Here is a 24,161-nt window from a genome sequence, read left to right on the forward strand (position 1 = left end):
TGGTTTGTGTACAACATGACATGACAATGCACAGAGGTGACTGTAAACAGACAAGAGGCTGTGTGACACAAACTGCATTAAAAACCCCAGTGGAGACGCATATTCTGAATAGGCTGTACTGTATACAAGTCCAAATAATGCTGGTAAAACCTCAATAATGATACACATCACACGTCTTAATCAGAAAATGTTACATTCAGAAAATGGTCTGATTTGGACAATTAATACATGACCCTTATCAAATTCAGAATATTTTCATACTCGAAATAATGCTGAAATATTAGTGTGCATTTTAACGTTCCCACTGATGCACCAGGTGACATGCTCCTTCATTACCATGCACACACACACACAATGTTGTTTATTTTGACTCCATCCCACATACACCGTCCTGTTGCCACAAGTACTCACAGGCGCACCGAATGTGGATTAATCCGCTGTCGAAAATAGTTCCAAATAAATGCACGATTCCCTCCTGCTTGAGTCACACTTGCTAAGACCTACAGTGCACAGCTTTTCTACGAAATTACCAAGCCTTTTTAAGAAAATAAATATTTGTGAAATGTGTGTTGTCAATTGGCATGAATGGGCTCTGAGCTGTGCACCGGGGCTGGAAAGTATTGAGAAGTGGACTAACACATTGTTGGTTTTGCTCTTTTAATGGGATTTTTCGACGGAATGAAAAATATAGAATAAAGATGAATAATCCTTGAACTCGTCTGATACCCTGACTCACACCCAGCCCTCACGCCCAACTTGGTGAATATCACAATATTACAAATAATTTCAAATGCACATGCATGTCTGATTCCAGGAGATGAAGTTTTGCAGTGGAACGGGAAGCTATTACCGGGAGCGACCATGAAGGAAGTTTACAACATCATCCTGGAATCTCAAGCTGAGCCTCAAGTGGAGCTGGTGGTATCCAGGCCTATTGGGTAAGTCGGGAATAAAACACACTCTATACACCTGTCTCTGTTGTTTTTTGATTTTGATGTTGTAAAAAAAATGCAACCCTTAAGTCAGTCTAAATGTTGCTGTTTGAATTTAACCCTTATTTAACCAGATAGTGTTGGCTGAGGCTCTGACTCAGAGTTGGCCGACCACAGACAGGGATGTTTATTTGTATTCTGACTATGACTGTGCGACTGCATTCAAAGTATTAAAAATAGCCTGCCATTACCTGCTGCAGGGGTTGCCAAGTTTTGAAACAGGAGATTTCCATCTTGTCTCGTATGTCCCCTTTAAAAAAGCACTTGTGTTTATTCCTAGGATGATATAAGGTGAATTATTATTGACCACATAAAATCGGCTGTAAGCTCCATAAAAGTAAAAGTGGCTGCATCAGATATTTCTTGTTGGTTGATGCCTTGTAAAAATTCAGCCAAGCTGGTCATGAACACAGTTGTGAGTGCAGTTGTTGGCCTGTGGTTTGAAAGTGACTGATTTAAAAGAATGCATAATTTTTTGCCTCATAAAATGTATTTATCTGAGTCAGATGATGGTTGATGTGTTCTTTCTAAAATGTCGTCTTTACTAGCTTATTAAAACAGAATTTTATTTAAATTCAATAAGGCAGACATGTTCATTTGAAGTATGTGGTTGAATAGCTGCATTAGGGGCCTATTTCATTGTTGCATGCAGACAGGAAATAACCTCATAACTATACTGATGAATTTCTCATGATCACGTTGACTTAATTGATCTATCTCATGCTATCATTTGTTTAAATGTCTTGAAGTCACCATTATTGTAGTAGAGTTATTGCAATTGAAGATAATTTGCTAAAATGCATTTAATTTTTTGAGTATGTTCAAACCACTGTAGGATAAGTCTTATTTGTGTGAAGTGCGGAGGATCAATATGCACGGATAAATGATGAATATAGTAAGTTGTGATTTGAGAGACATTTGGGAGATAAGTCTGTTTAAATTATTAATAGCCATAGTTTAATCAATAAGAGCTGGTTTTTACACTATAATGATAAGACACGTTAAACTTATCTCACTATCTCAAAAGCAGATATTATGTATCTTAAAAAGTTGGTTTGTAATTTAAGAACAGTATCCTAATAATTTATTTGGAAGTTTGAAAGAAAGACCTATGGAATTTAGTGCTAATCGTTTGGAAAATAGACATTTCCTTGCTTCATTTAAAGTAATAATTTATCATTCATTTCTTATTGATGTTAGACTCTGTACATATGTTGACTCGGATGTCTTCCTGGGTTCTGCTACCAGTTAATTTGAATTAGTTAATTGAAAGTGTACCAATTGACCCTTGGTTAAGCCCCACCCCCAGACGCAGACTGACCAATGATAGAGTAGCATCGGGCCGGCTCAGACCAGGCTCAGCAACACAGCTGTGCTCCATTGACTCCAGTGCAGTTGTTTCAGATTTCCTTTCATTTTCAGGCTGGTTTTGTTTATTCCGAGCTAAGAGGTTGGAAGGAGATATACGTTTCTTCCCTGTTCCAAAACCAAAATCAGATCCTGAAAAGTGTAGGGTTAGCTAACTAGCTAATGAAGGTACAGCCTACTGAATGTATGCACATGCTGCTTTTGCTTTTTAATGCTCATACCACTTACAAAGATCGACCCTGCTCTACAGGGACCAGTGAAAGTAAGCATGGAAACATTGCAGATATTTAACCAGCTGTATGGCATCAGAAGAATGGTGTTTGCCTTGCCGTGGAGCTCCTCACAGTCCAGTGGTGGAGGTCTGACCACTGGCGGTGGCACGGGGGTGAAGCCAAACTTCGTTCATCTGCACACAATGCGATGCCACACAGCTGGTTCAATATCAGCAAAGTTTCCCTTAATATTTATTGTCTTCTGAATCGGTCACCAGTGATGTGGTGGTTCACTTTTGCACTGTGATCTGTAGCCTATAGTTCCGCTTTAGCTTCTAACTATCTTCATCATTTGAGCCTGTTTTGCTGCTGAGTCAGTTTGACATGGGTAATATCCTGGATATATTCTTCAAACATATGTTATAGACCCCTCTGTCTGCCTTTTTCAGGAATCACTTTTTTGTTTTTCCAAAAATGTGATAATATTTCATCAGTGAGTGCAGGAAGTTACAGTGTGGGCACTATGCTAGCTCATACAGCTTGGTGGAGCATTACAAAGGGGCAGGGCTTAGCAAAGGGTCAATTTTATATTGCCTCCATTTCTCTGTTTGCCTTTAGTTTGTGACAAATTATATAGTCCAGAACACTTCCAAGGAACTTATTTGAAAATTATAAGGAAAGACCTGTAAAATAAAGCATTACTGTCATATCTCAGTATATATATCTGAAACAAGAATGTCAATTCACTTCCCAGGATAAGATAGTCAGTCAGTCAGTAACCTGACATAGATCACTGAGTAACAAAGTACAGTACAAGTTGTGTTTCAGCATTTCCAATAAGATATTGTTGTGAGTAAGGTTATCCTATTGCAATGGCTTTACATAAGACTTATTTCACGGTAAAGAAGTTACTACTGCGTGAAACTCTTGTAGCCTTTCTTAAGATTTAATTGCTCTTTGATGGGGAAAATAGTTGAATGTATTAATTTCTCTCCAAACACTCACGAAGGGTGTATAGAAAATATCAGTAAGTAATCTGCCCATTTTATTAGGACCCCTTAATCCTTTCATGCTTTTAAAAACAACTTTGGTTTTGCTGGTGCCATTTTGCATCCCTGAATGAACTGAACTGAATGCTGTTTATTAGGGATGTCAGTTGATGTAACTATTGACTTTTGTGGAAAAAAAACAAGCTGCAACTTGTAGTCTGCAATTAAATTTTTTAAGCTGAAAGTTCACTTAGAGGGATACAAAATGGCCAATGGGAAATGTCCATCAATGTAGCATTGCTTTTGCAAGCAAACTGTTTGTGCGGAGTTTGGAATTCCTCTTTTTCATTCCTGGTTTAGTCTTAGGATCCTAAAGTGAAATTCAGCACTTACAGTGTCATATAAGAAATGCTTTTTTTTTTTTGTTTGTTTTTTACTTTTAATCCCTTGGTTTGGAAGTTGGGACATTGGGATTCATAATGCAAGCAATATTTACTTTATTTCATTTACATGTTTTCAATTTTTGATTTTGGAATGGGCTCCAAGGCAACCTAGGGTCCATGAAACACTTATCAGTTAAATATCTGTGTATAAAAGTAAATATTAAAAACTTGAAATAGTTTAACATTTTGGGAGATGTGCTTATTTGCTTTCTTTCCTAGTGAAATGAGAAGATGGATTTCTCATGTTTTTATGATATGTTCAGCGCAGATGCTGGGAGGCCATTCACCTAGCTGCTTCCAGGCTTTATGCTAAGCTAGGCTAACCACATCCCAGTCCTAGCTCTGTAGACAGACATGACAGTTGCATCCATCTCCTCATCTCTCACTCTCAGAAAGAAATTAAATAAGTGTAAATTACCAAATGTTGAACTATTTAAAGAAAATATGGTAATATATAGTATTAGTTTGCTGAAAATTTAAAATACTTCCTTCTCATGTGCTGCCAAACCAACACTGAAAAAACCCTCCAAATATCATTGGTGGGGCTGCAAATTTTAAATTATGAACTTTTTTACTTTTCAGATTTTAAATTCAAAATGACATTTTTCTGATAAGTGTTATACAGATCCCCATGCTTTTATTACATGAAGCTGGTGCAATGGATTCTGGTGTTTCCCATGGGATCCTTAATTGTAGTGGTGGTGGTGGTGGATAAGAAAAGACGGTGGTGTGGACAGAATTGAGCTCCTGGTTCCCAACCATTATTATTTCAGATGACCATTGGCCAGACAAAACATCTGAATGAGTCTGGGAAACACTGCAGTCATGAGAAGAACTTGGCTCTACTCACATCTCCCCTATGCTTTTCCATGTTTTTTAATCACATTACATTTTAATCTTCAAATAACTTTAATTGCAGTGCTACTTTCTTCCACTACCACATTTATATGCATGTATGCCTGTGCATCAAGAACACTACTAACTTTGTTTAATCCAGTTAGATGCCAGAATGAGAGTGACTGACATGGACTTCTGCTTCTTTTCCAGTGATATCCCAAGAATCCCCGACACGTCCCACCCTCCATTAGAATCTAGTAGGTATCTCCTGTGGAATGTTGAAATATCTTGTATGCCTGTCTGTCAGTGTTTGCTTTGCAAGTAAGCAGATATGTCTGTGTGCTGACTATGGTGCCAGAGCCAGGTGATAATTAGCCTAGCTTAGCATTAAGACTGGAAACAGGGGGAAACAGCTAGCCTGACTCTCTCCAGAGTTTGTTTGTTCAATCCACACACAAACAGAAATGTGAAACCGCTGATGGTGATTCTAGAGTGAATCATGCTGTGACAGTCTTTGGGTGGAGTGGCTTCCTGAAGTTTTGTTTTCACAAAAGTTTACCATTTTTTGTACCATTGTGCCTGAACAGAACCAATACTAAAACCTGTGCTCAACATCCATATCTGGCAGCGTACTGGTTTTTGTCAAGAAATAGAATTATAGTGTGTAACTTCTCGTAAAATCTGTAGTTGGCATATTTACATTTCTGTTTGTGTGCTGATTAAATATTCGAGAAACAACTGGTTAATCAGTGAACTTTAGAGGTGCTGGTAGGTGTAGTGTTAAACTTTGGAGCTAGTTTAGCTGCAGTATGTATGCTGAGCTAGGCTAATCATCTCCCAGCTCCAGGTCTGTAAGCAACACACAGATATGAGAGTAGTATCAATCTACTCATTAACTCTCAGAGTGAAAGTGAATTAATTTACAGTATATCCGAAAAAATGTTGAACAAACAGCTCATTATCACAAGCACAAAAAGTCTCTGCATTCCCATTCCCCTCTAAACTCACAGTTGACAATGCAATTTTGTGTGACTTTAACCAGAAAAGTCGCTAACAGCTAATATTGCAGGAAATTCATTATGTCAATGAGCCTGTTTACATCTGGTTAGAACATGCATCTTATTTGATCAGATCACAAGTGAACAGACTTCAGTCTGTCTGTTGACACCTGGCATGAGAATGTGTCTTCACGTGTGTCTTGACCGTAGACTGTATGAAATAATGGAAATGGCTTTCATGACATTACCCATTGGTTTGTGGACTCCTATTTTGAAGCCTCAAGTTCAGCGTTTCAACTGTTGCCATGTTTGGGGTTTTAGAGCCAGAAGTGACCATATTTGGACGAGGGGGTTGATGCCTCTCAGACAGACTATCACTCAATTGGCCCTGCCCTTAAATATGTGCAATTTTGAGCCTTGATAAAAATGTTAACGGGTGAGTTGTATAAAAATTCACCCCCTATACAGTTGTTTTGATTGTTGGAATTCGCTACGGAGACCAAAACCATTTTTGTAACAGGCTTGTGACCATGATTATTTCTGCTGTAAAGTTGGGCATTTTAACGTAGGGGTCTATGGGGATTGACTCACTTCTGGAGCATGTCTCAAGTTAAAGAACTGCAGATCATGGCACTTCTGTGTTGGGTTCATTTGTAGCCCCAGAGGTTGACACTTGGTCTAGCCTGTGTAACAGCAGCAACAGAAAGTTTGCATATCCAGTGGGGAGCTGGATAAGAAGGGATGTCAGCTGAGTAGGCAGTTCTTCAGTGTGGCCCAGTACAATTAGCATACACACTGCTGAAAGAATGTGACCATATGTGGCCCAGGCCGCCTCTGAATGTGTTTTGAGTGATAGAATCTAAAGATTCATTGATGATGTGTTAGATGCATTCACACTTGTACTTAGAGCTGTCCACTTGTGATCCGGTTACCCAAGGTGCATGTTAATACCAGGTGTAAATAGGGCTTATAATGTATGTCAAGAGTGAGGTAATGGGTATACGAATAGTCAGTAGTTAAAATAAAACTTGATCATAAGACCATTTTATAAGGCATATGGGGGCCCAATACTTCTAAACAAAAGCCTATTGGACTCAAAGTAGGACAGAAGCTTGGTAGTTTGTCATCCTGACAGCAGGGGAATGGTCTGTGCTCTTTTTATGTGAAGTTTTCCAAGTTAAGGAATGGATGCTGGATATTACATAGATAGGAATACACTAACCAGATTATATTTTCACTCCTTACTGAATAAGTGTCTCACGTTTTTCCTCAGACTCTTGTCTTGTTTTAGTCAGAAATAGAGCCGACATTCTCTTCTTGGGGCTTCAAATCATTTCCCCCTTTTTTCATAGCAGGTTCCAGTTCTTTTGAGTCCCAGAAGATGGAGAGACCATCCTTAAATGTCCTGTCTCCCTCCAGTCCCGGGATGCTCCAAGATGCTCCACAGTTAATGCCAGGGCAACTCTCAGTGAGTGTGCGCACTTTAAGTGTGTTGGGCTGTTGATGTGTTAAACTGAAGATGAAGCATCAGACTTTGTTTGTATTTTTTTCCCACCCAGGTGAAGCTGTGGTATGACAAAGTGGGTCATCAGCTAATAGTCAACGTGCTGCAGGCTGCAGAACTTCCTCTTCGGCCCGACGGACGACCCCGGAGCCCCTATGTTAAAATGTACTTCCTCCCTGATCGCAGGTATGCTGTCCCTTCACAGGGAGTCGTAGTGATCTAAATAGGTTTAGATGGACTACAATAAATTGATTTTTACGAAGTGCATTAAAATCTGTCATCACACTGGGTGGTGAGTTTAGATAAGCAGAACCACACATTAACCGTTACCATGAGTGTAAAATCATTACATCCCCTGTAGAGATGCAACTTTTTTTTTTCTTAGCCATTTCTGATTTCCAATTTTTTAAAAGTCTGACCTGCTGATTCTGATTTTGGCCTATGCCAGTTTTCTTTCTACGAATTAATTGATAGCATACACACTTTAGTAACTCTCTAAAGCCAGTGGAGACTTGGCTTGCAATTATTAAAATGCATATATGATATCAAAGATGAGTGCATCCACAAAAGTCTCTAAAAATAGAAAGCCTAGTGAAAAAAACGGCTCATAATACTGCTCAAACCATTTCTTAGTATTGTGGGAGCATGATCAGATCACGCTTTTTGTGACAACTCACTCTCAGCTCAGGTAACTTTACCATTATATTTTCCTTTCAGTCACTAGTGTTGAAACATTTTGCAGCAATGGAATCAGCTACTAAATATATTAAATCTATTTAAGTTTTTTAATTGGACAAACAATAAATGTGAGTCTCCTGAAAGGGGAAGTTGGTTGGCTGAGTGTCTTTATTGTTTAACACAGTGACAAGAGCAAACGAAGGACAAAAACAATGAAGAAGACCTGCGAGCCTAAGTGGAACCAGACGTTCGTCTACTCTCATGTCCATCGCAGGGATTTCCGCAACCACATGCTGGAGCTGACGATATGGGACCAGCCCAGGTCACCGGAGGAGGACAGCACCTTTATGGGAGAGGTACCACACACACACACACACACACACACACACACACATACACACAAGACTTGGTTTGTAAAGGTTTATAGCCTGCCATGCTATAATCTTGCATTGTGTGTACAGTGGTGCACCAAAAAAAAAATGCTGTTGCGCACCAAATACCAAACAGCAGATGTTGAGAGCAGCACTGTCCTGTTGTTTATACAGTAAACAACTCCTACTGTCTGTTTTGCTGTATATCAATCAGCAGCCACAAACAGCACTTAAACATGTTGTTACTATGTGGATTATGACTTGAGCAGATCCTGATAGAGCTGGAGACGGCCTTATTGGACGACAAACCTCACTGGTATCCACTCCAAACCCATGATGTCTCATCCATACCGCTGCCCCGACCCTCCCCATACCTGCCCCGACGACACACAGACACCCCTGGCAAGAAGCTGCAGCGTAAGTCAGAGTCTTTGAATGCTGCTGTTTTTATAAATGTATGTATAAGCTCTCTCATAACCTCTGTGTGTGAGTGTGCATGCATGCTTCACTGTATGACAGAGAAAGGACTGTGTGTGGTTTACTATCAGTGAGCAAAGTATAACATGTATATCAATGTAAATGTCTGTTTTTTGATGCACCTGGATACGTGCACCCATATATGTGTGTGGTGTATATATACATCTGTGTGTGTCTGTATGTGTGTGTGTCTATGACTGTTTAGGTTCTCAACGTATAACAGAGCCTGAATTTGATGGAGGTACAGCAATAGTGTCTAAAGGTGGGTGGGGATTATTTCCTAGTACTACCCTCAGTGTTTCCCACAAACTGTATTTTATTTGTGGTGTTATTATAGGGGTTGCTTGGCTGGAACAGGTGTATGCATTTTTTATTTATTTTTTTAATTTTGTATGGAATAAGTTTTGTGCCAAAATGTATCTCATCATTTGTCCCAAAATGTATTCCATATGCAACAAGCAACCCTTACACTGTTATGCAAAATTTACACCAGCTGATACAAACTAAAGAGAGGCTAAATTTTGATTTGGAATTTTTATTTATTTTTTTAATTGAAATGAATCAAGAAAATATTAATGATGACTTGAAATGCACACCAACATTTAAAGGGTGACTTGAATATTTTCCGACACAGACCCTATTTTTCCATGTTTTTGTGTCTAAATGAGTAATGGAAACAGATTTTTTTGAAACTGGTCCAGTATTGAACAAGACTGCTGTAAAAGCAGCTGCAATGTAATCCGTGTGTCTGACAACATTATAAGAGTGATACTACAGAGGTTGACCTCTTTTTTAAAGAGTAAGATCCATTTTGTTTAACCAGAAACAGCCTGAAATTGCTGTCTTCAAACACACACCAGAATCCATTTAAATAAACGTGTATAGAGTCAGCTTATTTTCACATCTAATTGGGTGACTTAAGGGTTTATTTCAACCAAACCAGAGTGGGGATTGTTGGAACAGTGAAGAGATAAACCAAGATGACTATTCTGAGTTTATTTTGCTTCTGTTGACTTTTAATGAAGTGTGTTTTATGATGATAAAATTACTGTGTATTTAAATGGATTCTGGTGTGTTTGACAATATCAGTTTCGGGCTGTTTCTGGTTAAACAAAAAAGCTCCTAGTGTTTAACAAAGAGGTTGACCTCTGTAGGGGTCCTTTCTGTAATGTTTTCCAACACTTCAAATAACAGTCTAAGCATGTCAGTGATTGAGGGTGTCCAACTGCCGGCAGTTTTAACACTGCAGCCTGTTTTGATGCTGCTGGTTGCAGCTGTTTCACTCAATACTGGACCGGTTTCTAAAATGTATTCTCCGATTAGTCACTTAAACAAAAACAAATGTGGGAAAAGGGTCCAGGCTGAAAAATACTGAAGTTACCCTTTAAGGTTCAATGTGAACTCAAATCTTTCCTATTCTTAATTTACCTGTTATTGTGCAGCTGTCTGACAATAGTATAATTCTAAAACATTCTAAGCAAATTACTTGAAAAATAATTTAAAATCTAAATTGAATCAAAAACAACATAGATAACAGTGGGTACGACAGGCCACCACAAATAAATCATGTGTACGGGAAACACTGTCATGTCATAGACTACATGTTGGCATGGGGAGAAACCATCCAGGCTCCACGCACCACGCAGGCATTGTTCTGCCTCAGCTCTGAACTGGGTCTCCATCTAAAATATAACTTACTACCATGTATGTTGAAACACTCAACTTTTGGTTTAATGTGTATTAGTGTATAATTGTAAATGTCTGTCTGAGTGTTTGTCTCTGTATGTTAGGGCTGGACTGATATATATATATATATATATGTACAGACATTTGTTGATATGGGCTATCATAATAATCAGGCTGCTTGATCATATATTTCTTCAATGAAAACCCCTTAGGATAATATTAGTTACATTATATCAGTCGAACTCTACAACAGTATGTATCTGTGTTTTTTTGTTAATGAGAACTGAAGTGAAAAAGAGAGACAGAAGGGATGGAAAAATACACCACCTTCCTTTGACCAACTTTTTCTTTAATTTCCATGCATGGTAGGAATCAATGAAAAACCTTGGTAGCACTTTCCAAAGCAAAACTAATGACCCACTGTGAGCTTTGAGGTGCTGTTCTCTTGGAAATGAAACCAGTGACCTTGGGACCACAACAAAGCCTGACACAGTCCCACAGATCCCTTCAAGGCTGATCAGTCTTTCTGTTTGTATTTTTATCTTCAGAGATAGTTCTGCTACACCACCAAAGAAAGAGAAAGGTTTTTTTTCTTTACTACATTTCAAAAATACAGGACATGCTACTGAAAAATAGCCAGCTGCAGTTCTATTATTAGACTAATCTTTTAATAGTCTGTATCCTTGAGACACACTGTACTGTCGCGCTTACCATACAATTATGTTCAGTGGTATCAGGCTCCATGCTAAGATGTTAGCACCATGGTAAGAATACTGAACAAGAATATTTTTACATGCACTTAGCCACTGTGTGGTACTAAGCCATTAGCATGATCTCTAGGCAGTCCGAATCCAGTGTGGGAATGGCGGACTCTGCCACTTCTTTGTAAGTTTACTTTGGATCAGGGCTGTGGAGGCCTGCATTAGAAACTACTGAAGAGTCCCTTGACACTTACATTTCTCATATATTTACATTAATTTCGAAACATTTACATTTTCTCATGAAGGTGTGTTTATGTGTGTGTTCGTGCACTGCCATTCCCACCCAGCAGCGGATGGACGTGGCAGGGAGAGGCAGCGGGAGTCCGGGTCTACCCTGGAGGTGCCGGACCAGCAGAGGACGCCAGCCCATCACATACGTTCCCGCTCTGTCTCCCCACACCGTGAAGAACAGGGACGAATCCGGTCACGGCCAGCCAACATCCCCGCCCAGAGGTGAGGGTTAAAGGATGAGAGCAACATGCAGAATTTTAACAGATGTACTATTTTCTATAAAATAGTATGAGACATTATTCAGTTTGAGGGAAACAGAGCAAGGGATGTTTAAAGTGATATGCCCAAATCTTTTAAACTGCAGTGTTATTTTCATTGACGAAAACTATGATGAAAATTTTTCATCAACACCCTTTTTTCCATGACCAAAGCAAGACGATGATGAGCAAAAAATAGATCTTGATAATAAAAAATATGACAAAATCTATGTTTCATTTACGTTGACAAGTCGAGACATGACAAAAATGTGAGTGGTGAACTAACAAACATGGAAATTCAAGAATGGCCGTGCTCGCAATTATCTTAAAATACCGCATGAGCGTTAGGCTGGCAAACTCCAGCAAATAGTCTGCGCCAGGATGTTATAAGCCAGCAAATACACTCACACAGGAGCAGGGGCAGCCCTTGGTGCAAGTTATGAGCTGTAATTTAGCAGGAAATAATCAGTGTGTGTCTGACTGTGGATGGTGGAAGTGTTTAATGGATTTGTGGAGTTTGTTAGTTTGCTGTTAGCGGTAAGCTCCGCTTGTTAGCCACTGATGACAGCGGAGCAAGCAGCCACTGGCTGCCGGACTTCATAGCTAATACCCACAGAGCTCCACTGACATCTGGACCATCTTGGAAAGATTTATGGTTTGATGCTGTTTGACAGGCAGGTAAGAGGCGCAGTTATCTGAGTATAGCTTTGATGTAAACAGTCTGAAGTCACCTGAGTTTTCTCTGACAGAGATGAAAGTTTAGTTTTAATCACCAACTCTGTGAGAGGACATGCGTTTAAACCTCCAGACTAACATGTTGCAGATTAAGAAAGAATTTAGGCTTTAATTATTTTTCTGCTTCTTAACAGTGAGATGGATAAGTCAGTTAACAATGAACCTGGGTACAAATCCTAGCTGTCTCAGATTAGTTATTTGTGGTGTCAAAGTTTTTAAAAGCGTAAGAAAAGAATGACCCTTCATGGAGAGTGGAGGCTATGTTCAGCATCACAGTGATTACAATGCAAAGTGATCTTTCAGAAAAACGTGAAATAATCACGTCTAACATGGCATTATGTGGTAGAGGCAAGTGCGATGAAATTATGTGGTGGCAGCACAGTTGGATTTAGGCACCAAAACTACTTTGATTAGGTTTAGAAAAAGTTTGTGTTTTTGGTTAAAATAACAATGTTTATTATGAACGCAACACATCAGTATATCGTAAAGTGACATAAGTACATTACATAACATGACATAACTATGTAAAGGACATAAGCCGTTAAGTTGAAAGAAGTACACCTTACTCAAACTGTAGTCTCCTGGGTGAAAGTCCCATTTTGTCTGACACATCCACCACCCACATCTCATTGCTGTGAGGACTTTCTAGCTCTTTATACCACCCACGAGATTGTGACGTTAACCACAGCTAATTGCATGACGTCGTTGAACCAGTAAATTTGTGTGTCCACCACAACAAAGAATCCTAATTGACTTTACATCAGCATTGTTTCTGTGGTTTTGGCACGTATTAGTAAGACATTATGTGCCACCACCACATACTGCGGTGTGAACAGGTCATGGTCATTTCACGTAAGACCAGGTTGTTGCAACTAATTTTAACAGGTTTATACATCCATAATCCACCTCTCAGACACCTGTTTGTATATTTAGTGTGCTCCAAATGGTTATATTTTGGCCAAATGTAATACATAATTACACAATATAAATCATGGACTATTAGTCTTCAGAGGTGGGCTGAATGGCCTGATGTCTAATGATCGATACTAAAGAAGGACCAACACCAGCCTGGTGGGAAGGCTGAAAGACACTGGTCACTTGTAAGAGGTAAAAGCAACATGGTAGAGGGAGAGAGGAGGAATGAGAGTTTGCTGGAAGGCAGCAAACAGAGTCCATCTACTAATGAAATGTCTGTCTGAAGCAGAACACACAGTGCTGCCAGCTCTGCTTTTACTAGCTGAGCCAGATGAGCCCCGCCAAGAGTCTGCTGCAATACCGCCTGACCACTAACCTGACATAAGTCTTCCCTCTTTCCTTCCATCCTTCCTTCTTTCCTTCTGTCTTCCCTTCCTCCCTTTCTGTCTTATAGGAGTCTGGATGATGAGCTTCCTTATACTCGTCGTTCTCGCTCTCCAACCCGTTATGACGCTGCCAGAGGTCGCCACCAGGAGGAGTACCTGGATGACAGGTGAGTGTCTGTGTGTGAGCACCCTTGTTATATATCCAAATAGAGTAAATCTTAGAGCTGCTTGTTTGTGTGTGACATTGACCGCTTATTTGTGTGTGCAGTTATAAAAACATCTGTGTGACTACTGATTCTGTTTTTACATGTAAGCGTGAACGCCTGTCATTAAATTTGCTAAAACCTTATTTGATCAAACAGGTTAAGTTCTTTTGTTTACTATAACCATTTTTAAATATTTCCTGATTTAGGTTTTCTACCCTTTTCTTTCACTGAATGTCCCTCTTTCATGGCTGTTTATTTTGGGGCTGGAACCAAGTTTGGTGCAGTAGCTATCCGTTGATTGTCATATTGTATAAAGTGACTTTAGAGCAGTGTTTAAACAGAACAGCTTTAGTTGTGGCATCTTTGAGTGTGTGTGTGTGTTGTGTGTGTAGCAATTAGTGACAGCGTCTTTTCCTATTCACCCTCTTCTCCTTCTGCTCTTCTGGTTTTATGACTGTTGTTGATTTCCTAATGTGTCATCCATCCCCATGGTAACCACAGTGAGGTCATCATGATCCACCAGTCAATGCGAGGCAAAAGTGCTGAGTGCCTCCACACCAGGTAAACTGGCCAATCATGACATTGATTACATTGTGGTACTGGATTAGTTGTAGTTGTTGTGTGCAGTGGTCCTTTTTACTTTTTTTTTTTTTAATCAAATTGTCTCTCTATGCAATAAAAAAGGTAAATCCACTTAAAATACTCTTAATAAAGGGGTGAAAGTGGGAGAAAATATTCTACTGTAATCGAGACTCTCTGTTGTAAAAGTTAAATAAGTGTTATAAAGGAAATTGTCATTCAGAAAATAATAGCTACATAGTCTTCTTTCCAATGTAATGCAAATAAAGAAGTCATTTCAAAACACACACATGTAGAAATAAAATTGTGGACTGGATTTAACAGATGAGGCTGGTAATATTCTGTAGTTTTGTTATAGTCAACAAATCCCATGAAAAAACACCAGAAATGTTGTCTTCATTGTCCCTCTCACAATACTTTTTTGCTTCCCTACCCTGTCTGTGGCTCTCAACCCAAAGCCTAAAAAAAACAAATCCAGCTGGGCACTGTAGTTTTGATTTTTTACCTAAACAGGAAGAAAGCTGCAGATTTCAGCTGTGGATTAATACACAATTGGTGCTCAAGTTAGTATTAGGGACAGGAGGATGGTGTTTGTGGGACTGAGTCAAAATAAACCACAGTGTGTGTGTTCATGGTAATGAACATGTCAGCCAGTGCAACAGTGTGGCTCATTGATGTGAGTATGCACACACAGTACTTGTTAGTAGATACACTCAAGGTTGGTTTTGGTCTTTTCATGCGGTTTGTTGACAGTAAGAAAAATAAAGCCTATGATCACTGACTTGACAATGACTTGTCATTTTCTCCATATTTTTGGATAAAGTTGACAGTCAGGAGGGTAGCATGTGGGGAACAGGCAAGCAGAGGTGTTTACTCTCATTTTAAATTAATAAAAGTAGAGGAAATGAAATACGGGTCGGTCAGGCTGAGGAAAAGAAGCCAAAGAGCAGATTGTTTAGTTGTACTGCTGCCTCAGATCCACAAGAGGACACTACAGGACCATGCTTGCATTCAGACTGTGCTCATTCTTGGCATGCTGCTATTCTCTTTGCAGGTCTTGTCTCTTCACTCTGTTCTCATATCCTAATACAGTTTATGATATCAGACTTTTACTGTCACTTAACATTTGGTCATCACACCTACTGTGGTTACCTCCACATGGGTCTTAGATTGTTATTTAGGCACACAGACAAAGAGGTAAGTTACACGCTTGAGAACACATCTGTATGTCATTGCGGGCGTCTTCTTATACAACCATACGTCTTAGATAGAAATACAATAAGCTGGTAACATTCTTTTTTGTATTTTGTATGCACAGATGTGTTTGAGGGAGGACAGTGTTTTTAAGCATGTCGCTAGAGATGAAGGCCGGCTTTTGATGCTTGTTCAGCTGTCACGCAGTGCTGTATTTCCACTTGCTTACACTGCAAAAACCTACAAGCTTATCCAGTGATTTCTCAAAGAAAGCACTGTATAGAAACATACCAGATGACAACATGAATGTTGTGAAGAAGTAACTGACAGTCCTACTGCAAAATCTGACAAGTTGATCTTACTTTAAAAAGATCTAGGAAACTGATTGCATCGAAAAAGTTATGTAAATATAACTGTTAGACTTGAGTTAGGTTTACTAAGTTTACTTTGAGTAAGTTGTATTCACCTAATTTTGTGAAGTTGTTGCAACATAAAAATGACAAGTAAAATAAACATTTTCTTTCCAAGTGTTAGGAAGTAAGTCTGACTTAACTGGACAGTTGTGTTTACTCAGTAGAATTTAGGAAACAGATTGTCCTTGATAAATAAAGTAATCACAACAACAAATTATTACTTTGTAGGAGTGTCAGTGTATGTGGTAACAAATCAAATTGCACAATTAAAACAAATCCACTATCCAAATGACAAGTGAATTTCACTTGTCATTTCTAAGTTGCAAAAGCCTCACAAAATGAAGTATATACAACTAAATTCTAAGGAAACTTATTACTTAAATATAATGTACACATAACTTAAGGTTAATAGTGGTATCTACTTACCTTTTCAAGGCAGTCGCTCTCAAAGATTTTTAAAACTGAAATCAACTTGATTTTACAGGGTGAAACATGACACGCCTTTTTTTTTCTCAGTGTAAGTAATTTTTTTTGTGTAAGAATGGGATACATGAGCTGGTGAGCTATACCTCTGTAAACAGCGTAACTTAAAATAAGCCCAATTACCTACTAGATGGTACATTAAATCACTGGATAAGTTGGCGCCTTTTTTGACCTACAAAACTTTATGTCTGTTGTGTGTAAACACTCCCACAGTCTTGTTTTTTTCTCCTCTCCCACCCATTCCTCCCATTTTCTGACTTCTGTCTGCTGCATGCATGCAAACATCAGGAGATCCACTAGGCACAATAACACACTGCCACCTAAGATGCCCCTTTTGTTCAACGGTATCCACAAACACACAAACAGGTAAGTCCACAGGTGAGGGTTCAGTGTGCTTCAAACAAACAAAAACCTGGAAGTGCTTTACTCTGTAAATGTATTTCAACTTTTTCTCAATTTCTTAATCAACGTTACAAATAGAAACACAGGACTACCAGACAGTAAAACAACCCTATAGTTTTATATTATGGCCACTAGTTTGGATTGTTTTAAACTTAATTTTTGTGAAATAATGTTTTTTTTGTCTGTTTGGCATGGCAGAGAGCTATAGATACTACAATTACCATGAGACTTTGTGGCCAATGCTATGGGGATGAATCCAGTTAGAGTGACAGATCAAAGCCTTAATGAGTTCAAAACACTTTGTTGTTGCATTTTGGAACAAACATGGCGGCGTTTTTGTTGAATTCATCTACACGTAATCTCTATAAATAGATATCTGCATGTATGCAGAATCTGTGGGCAACGGGACAAGATTTTAGTATCATAAGCGTTCTGGTTCTGAGTAATGTTGACCAATTAAGTTTGAACAGCAGGTAACAAGTCCGTATGGAGATGCAGAACACGTTGGCCGACATGCAAGCGTAGAACCTTTGGGCTGTTGTCTGACAATAATTTATATTATATTATATATTCACTATATATCACTTCACCAACCAGCCCTTATATTAGGTTTTTTTTTTTTTTTAAATTACCTGTGTTCATATGTAGATATCTGTTTATTGAGATGACATCAAATGACCAGCACATGCAAAAGGATATCTTGGCCCAGATGTCTGCTGGCTATACTGGAGTACCTGAAATATTGGCCATTGCCCCCAGAGGCTTATCGCTGTCAGTCTGATAACCCACTGGTATCATGATTGATCTTTAAGTGACCCAGAATCCAAAAGTGAATTAATTTAAGCTGCAGACTGTATTATAATCTTTTGCTTCTGCCCTGTTGCCCGTATGCAGTATGTTACACAATTCTATCTTGGCGATTGGGTGTTTTTTTACACAAAATGCATCCTGTGAGTCGAAGTTTATATCTACGGCTGATGTTTAAATATGCCTATACATTCGTTTTTTTATCCTAGGACCACATATTTTCTAATGCAGGTGCTTGTCCTTTGTTCATTTTATTTGACTGGGACAGTTTTATGCTCTTCCAAGCTGAGGAAGTGCTCCAAATATGAGTCACCTTAAACTGTCTATGGAGAAAACGAATGTGACTTTTACGTCCGGAACCAGCTGTGGCCAAAATAGGTCCTCTTGGCTATGTCACACTGCCTCCCTGAATTCACTCCAAAATTTTGTGGGTTTTGCATGACTGTGTAGTCTTGACGCAATGAAATGGGGATGACTGCGCACATTTCTGGACAGCATCTTCTCAAAGGAGGAATAAAGGATCTCAAATAACTAACATAAAGTGATGGAAGTACAGTAGTTGTGCAAAGAAGGCTTGAGAGAGAAGAATCCTGCCTACTTCCGCACCGCCTCACACATAGCCAGCGTCCTGTTTCAGAAAGTCAAAAATTGTCCAGTTTCTCTCACAGTTAGACAAACACTTTGTTTGAAGCATACTGAGGCCTTTACACATTTTGTGGTGTCAGTGTGAAATTTTCTCAGCCTGTGGAAAAGCACATTATCCTTTAATGGTAGTAAATGTTGATCATCTCTAGTTAGGATATCTGCCAAACACTGCAGACTTCCTTTTATGTGAGTATTTTCTACAGTAGCAGGAGCTTCACAGATTCGTTTCCAATCTGAGCTTTCTTTTCTTTACTTTGTTTTATTTGCAAATGCATGCTGTCTTTGAAATTTTCATCTTGTGACTAGTTCAACGCTGCCTGCATGTCGAAAGATATCTATCATGGGATCGCACAGGGTCATGGCTACACGCAGCTCCGTCACACAACGCGTTGTAATGTTCACAGATGAGGCAACAGTTAGGTAAGACACATACATACATATGTACAGATTATTATTAATGGTTAGACATATGAGCGTAACCCATGTCTGGTTAGGAGAAATGTGCAGAGAGCATTCCATCCTTTGTCATGACAATCAAATAACACGTTTCGGCTATACCTCATCTTCATGACAACCATGACAACTTACAGACACTCCCATCCTTACACCAGCCAGCCAGTCATGATTTAGTTTTCAGGCTAGCATTATGATTTTGGGAATCAAACCAGACTTTCTTTTAAAACATTTTTTTTCTGTTTGTCCATTGTTTTTTCTCTTTGTGTTTGTTTCTGTCCTCTCCTCCTGTCTCCTCCTCCATTGGATGGCATGTTGTGCTGTGGTGCCTCTAGTGATCTGCAGCCTTCTCTGGACAGGGTTAGGAGCGCTAGCGCCAACTGTCTGACTCCAGACAATCATGTCCCCTCACCAGAGACTGAAAGGTACCAGCCTCTGTCCCAACCAACCCTCCTGTAGTTCTCCAGTAGTCTCTTATCCTCTACCTTTCCCCGGTGTTTGTAGTTCTTTACCGTCTGAATGGTCTTAGATTAAGCATCCACCCTTCTCACTCTACCCAGACCCCATCACTGTACACCACTGTTCCAATCCATGTTTTGCCACAATCCTCAAGTTGTTTATCAAGGTGCAGTGCTTTTCTAAAACTAACATGAGTAGACCATCCGTTTGTAAGGATCATTAGTAATTCTTTTATTTGTTCAATTACTTGATTCGAGCAAGATTTTGCCAAATTTAATCATTTATCATTGAGGTATCACCATCTAGAAACTGTCATCGACCCATCAAAGATTGGCACCTTGACAACAGAATCGGTGCACCTCTTCTTCTTCACCTTACCTTAACTACTGTATCTAAAGATGAATCACTTCACCAACCAGCCCTCTTTACCCTGCTTAGTTTCACCCAATCCAGGCTTCAGTAGAATCAAACCTTCAACCACTCTTGTGTCTAATGTGTTCAATTCACTCCATAACCATTTCCAGTGTCACCAAGGTTTTTTTTTTTAAGACTCAATAAGACCAGAAGTCTTGCTTGATCCAAAGAGATTTCTGATGCCAGTGCTGTTTCTTGGATAACCATTATCGACAGTGTGATTAAAATACCTAACCTAACCTAATAAAGAATAGGTTTGAATGCATTCTAGCCAATTTTATAACAATATTCACAAAGAAAGAGTTTGAAAGAGTTGTTTGGAATCATTTATCCTGTCCACACTAGCTGTTAAGTGATACCTTTCTATTGTGACTGCAGGGTAAAAGATGAGGGTCAGGTTACTCAGTCCTCCTCCTGTTCATCTTCATCCTGGAAGTTGCATGTAGGTTTATTGTTGGTGTTTTGTTGGCAGTAAATCTACAAGCAACTAGCCGGACATTGTTGATTGTTTCCAGCTCAACAAGAAAACACATAAAGGGACATTTTTACTAAAAAGATTGGATTCCAAGATATTCAGATATTTCCCTCAGGAGTTGGTAGACCCCAAAACTGAACTAAAATGTCATAACTCAAAATTAAAGCTAACGTTGCCCCACAATATTCAATTAGGGAAATGTTTGCAAACAAGGTTGCCATGTCAACTGTATAAGGTGATTGTATCTCAGTGTACTGCTGCCCCTAAGTTGCCAAAAAAATTACTTGTAGCCATGGCAAGCACAAAGAGACTCAGACAGCTTCTCACTATAGGTACATAACCAATAATGGAATAGCATGGCTTTCTGATTTTGTAATGGCTTTCCAATTTGGTCATAAGATTGATATATTTTGTATGTGTACACATAGAAAATCTTTGTCCCATTCCCTGCCCCGAAGACGTCCAGCAAGTCCCAGGATTCTTATCCAACATGCTTCCCCTGAAGATGACAGGTACCCTTTTGTGGACCTCCAGCCGCTTCCTTTTAGAGCTTGACTAATGCCTTATCTGATGCCATTGTGAACCAGACCCTAAGGTTTTTGCTGAATTATATTAAAAAGAGAAAGGCTTTTTTTTTTTACGAGGCAAAGGCCACCCAGTATGTCACCAATTCCCAAGGTCTTTTTTCAGTATTGTAAGGAACACCTTCTCTCAAACTTGACTGAAGTCCTTTGGGTTCAGTTGGGTGTTATTGGGTTCAGGCAGATGTCAAGCTCTACCTCATATTCACAGCTGACACTAATCTCTTTGCTGAGTTGTGATATTTTGTGATTAGTTGGTAGTGAATTTGCAACCTAAATTATTCCAACTCTTTCTACTCTGATAGAAGTGTAGTGAGTGACTTTATCTTGTATCATACAAAACAAGTATAATTTAACTTACTCCAGCCAAATTCAGTACAACATCGAGGTGGCTGATTTCAAATGTTCAAATGCCTTTGAAGGGTAACTTCTGTATTTTTTTTTCACCTTGACCCTATTTTACATCTTTTTGTATCTATAGCCCTGTTCGCACAGTAGTAGTATTACCTGTGGACCTCTGGAAATTTGTAATAATTAAGGTCGTGTGTGAGCTTAATCCTATGCAAATCTGCTATGTCTACAATTTGTCGACAAGTACAGTAAGAATTCCACCCCAAATTACCTACCATATTTTGCCAAACACAGATTTCAAGTTAGAGGTCAAATAATATTACTCCTATCCAAATCAGCATGTTGATGATTTGGCGTCCTATTTAGGTTTTCAGTTTTCTCTGTGCCTTGTTTTTGCCTCTTTTATAGTGGAAAAGTTATGGGGGTTGCATTAGCAATTATAAAAGGAAGTTCTGACAGCCCTTTGAGTGCAGAAGGCTCAGCTTCCTACACAGCATAGAGACCCATTCACAGAAAAAGCAAGCTCAAATCCATCAGAAGAGCGAAATCTCGAAAGACAATGTGAGTTGGAGAATGTGACAATGTGTGGCAGAATTGGTTTTGTTTGTTCGACCCACATTTAAAAAGAAAAAAGAGGTAAACACTGTACATCACCACTAGGTGTGCTGTGTAATTTTTTTGTCCAAGGCAGAATTTCTGTAAATTCTAATAAAATACAGGCTTCACTTATCCTGTGGGAATGTGCTGGTAATTTCTGGATCACATGAGGTCCTTAGGTAATACTAGTCCTATGTGAATAGGGTTTAAAAATATTTAGAAAAAATATGGCTTGAAATTGGTCCAGTATTGACCGAGAGTGCTGCAGCTGGCAGCAGTGAAACATGCTACAATGTTACCTCTAGGGGTTGGTGTACCATCACTTTACGTCCACTAAAAGAGCCTGTTTTAGCTCACACTGTTTTTATAATTATCTGACAAAATTATGGAAAGGACCCTACAGAGATGAACCTTTTTGTTAAAGTGTAAGATCATTTTTGTTTAACCAGAAACTGTAATAAGCAGTAATTTTAGGGTGTATATAGCCAGCATATTTTCTCATGTTACTGGTGAATTTAGGGTTTATTTCAAGCAAACCTGAGTCTAAATGGAGTCTGGTGAGGTGGCGATAGCAACTTCGGATCTGTTTCTGGTTAAGCAAAAGGATTTTACTCTTTAACAAAAAGGTTCATCTCTGTAGGGTCCTTTCCATAATTTTGTCAGACACTTAGAATAATAATCTAACAGCCTGTCAGTGGCGAATACAAGCATTTAAATGAACAGAAATTAACGATGCACAGTTTCCCATTAATGTTACATTGCAGCCTGTTTCACAGCTGCTGGTTGCAGGATAAAATTGTTGTTTCCATCGGTCACTTAGACACAAAAACGTGAAAATAGATTCTTGGTTAACAATATCAAAGTTGCCCTTCAAATTAATTGTAATTTAACATTTTTTTGAAATACACATTCATTTGCTAAGAGTTAGGTGAGAAGATCCATACCGCCCTCATATTTGACCAGTGAACATATAGTTACTGCCAGGTAGTCAGCTTAGCTTAGCATAAGGACTTGAAACGGGGGTAACAACGAGTCATGCTCTGTCCAAAGGTATGATGAATTAATAAGACAACATGTTTGTCAGTGAACTTTAGAAGTACTGTTCGGTGGATTTTGTTACCTGTTGTTACCTATTTCAAGGTGTTATGCCAGGCTAGGCTAATATTGCTTAGCTTTAGCTTCATAATTAACCCAGATATGAGTGTGTTATCAATCTTCTCATCTAACTCTTGAAAAAAAAGCAAATATATATCCCAGATTGTTAAACTAGTACTTTAAACTTGCTTATACCTTTTAATGTGAGCCCTTTTATTTTTTTCTCAAAACCAGTAATAGTTGCAGTTGCAACTGCAGTTTTTTTTTTTAACAAATACAAGATAAAATCACAAGCTATTCTTGTCACTTTTTGCAATTTAGCCTCTTAACACTAAGCCCAAACTCCTGAATTGTGGTCAGTGAGCTGGGCACAGTGAGAGTGAACATGATGGACAATGTAGAACTTGTCAATATAAGTCAGAGTGTCCCGTAGGAATAGACAAGTTCTAATTTGTTTCATGCTGTCTCACTCACATTGTGTGAAGGGTTGCTTGTATGGGTTTTCAGCTTGTGGGTGGTGTTTTTCTGATTTGTAATTTTGTTGCCAAGAGCTGTAGCGATAGTTTTCGTCCCTGGTTGTGGTTGGTGTTGCTGAAGTTTTGTCCTCTTGCTTTTCTATTCTTCCTTCGCGGTTTTTTAGTGCCCAGTTTGTTCTCTTCTGAACTTAGTAGTTTGTAGTGGTTATGGTGTGAAATCTTGCCTCATTGATTTTGCTTCTTGCAGTCTTTCCAAGTGTACTTTTTGTTCTGGGAAATGCATCTGCAGCTTCTGTGTGCTCTCCTTCTTCGCTCAGTCTTTAAGAAGTCTCTCTTTTCCAAGGCTTAGCTCCCAGCAATGACTTAGAATTCATGATGTCCATAATTCATATCAGAAGTGTGACTGTGTGTGTTCGTGTGTGTGTGTGTGTCGGTGCATGTGTCATCCTTGTCATCTTCATGTCCATGAATGGAGAATATGGATGCTACTTCCTACTCAAGAGACTTTAATTCACCTCAGTACAAAGAAGAGGTACACACGCACACACACACTTATGTGCACACACACACAGGCACAGTTACAGATGAAGCAAGAGTGTGTGACACCCCTTATTCATATCACAATCACGCCATCCATCACAGCATGCCTCCTATTTCCTGTTTTCCAGATCATAAACTTATAAGGCCAATG

At 39.0% G+C, this 24,161-nt stretch overlaps 1 protein-coding gene across 14 annotated transcripts in view; it reads left to right on the top strand.

Annotated features, from left to right (window-relative positions):
• The window catches only part of rims1a (regulating synaptic membrane exocytosis 1a), a 132,478-nt gene that overhangs the window by 87,436 nt on the left and 20,881 nt on the right, over nucleotides 1-24,161 (top strand). For 4 of the 14 annotated variants that reach the window (XM_078176205.1, XM_033613548.2, XM_078176206.1 and 1 more), the window contains 10 exons: nucleotides 815-938; nucleotides 3,582-3,599; nucleotides 5,052-5,098; nucleotides 7,192-7,307; nucleotides 7,399-7,529; nucleotides 8,206-8,377; nucleotides 8,662-8,809; nucleotides 9,075-9,131; nucleotides 11,607-11,769; nucleotides 13,909-14,007. In XM_078176205.1, coding sequence (XP_078032331.1) covers nucleotides 815-938; nucleotides 3,582-3,599; nucleotides 5,052-5,098; nucleotides 7,192-7,307; nucleotides 7,399-7,529; nucleotides 8,206-8,377; nucleotides 8,662-8,809; nucleotides 9,075-9,131; nucleotides 11,607-11,769; nucleotides 13,909-14,007 — 1,075 coding nt within the window. Of the gene's footprint in view, nucleotides 1-814; nucleotides 939-3,581; nucleotides 3,600-5,051; nucleotides 5,099-7,191; nucleotides 7,308-7,398; nucleotides 7,530-8,205; nucleotides 8,378-8,661; nucleotides 8,810-9,074; nucleotides 9,132-11,606; nucleotides 11,770-13,908; nucleotides 14,008-14,547; nucleotides 14,608-17,003; nucleotides 17,082-18,875; nucleotides 18,990-19,357; nucleotides 19,448-20,798; nucleotides 20,883-23,945; nucleotides 24,003-24,161 lie in introns of all 14 variants that reach the window. The other 10 variants (XM_033613539.2, XM_033613542.2, XM_033613544.2 and 7 more) reach the window with 10 other exon arrangements.

This window comes from Epinephelus lanceolatus, chromosome 17 (assembly GCF_041903045.1).
Source record: "Epinephelus lanceolatus isolate andai-2023 chromosome 17, ASM4190304v1, whole genome shotgun sequence".
NCBI lineage: Eukaryota > Metazoa > Chordata > Actinopteri > Perciformes > Serranidae > Epinephelus > Epinephelus lanceolatus.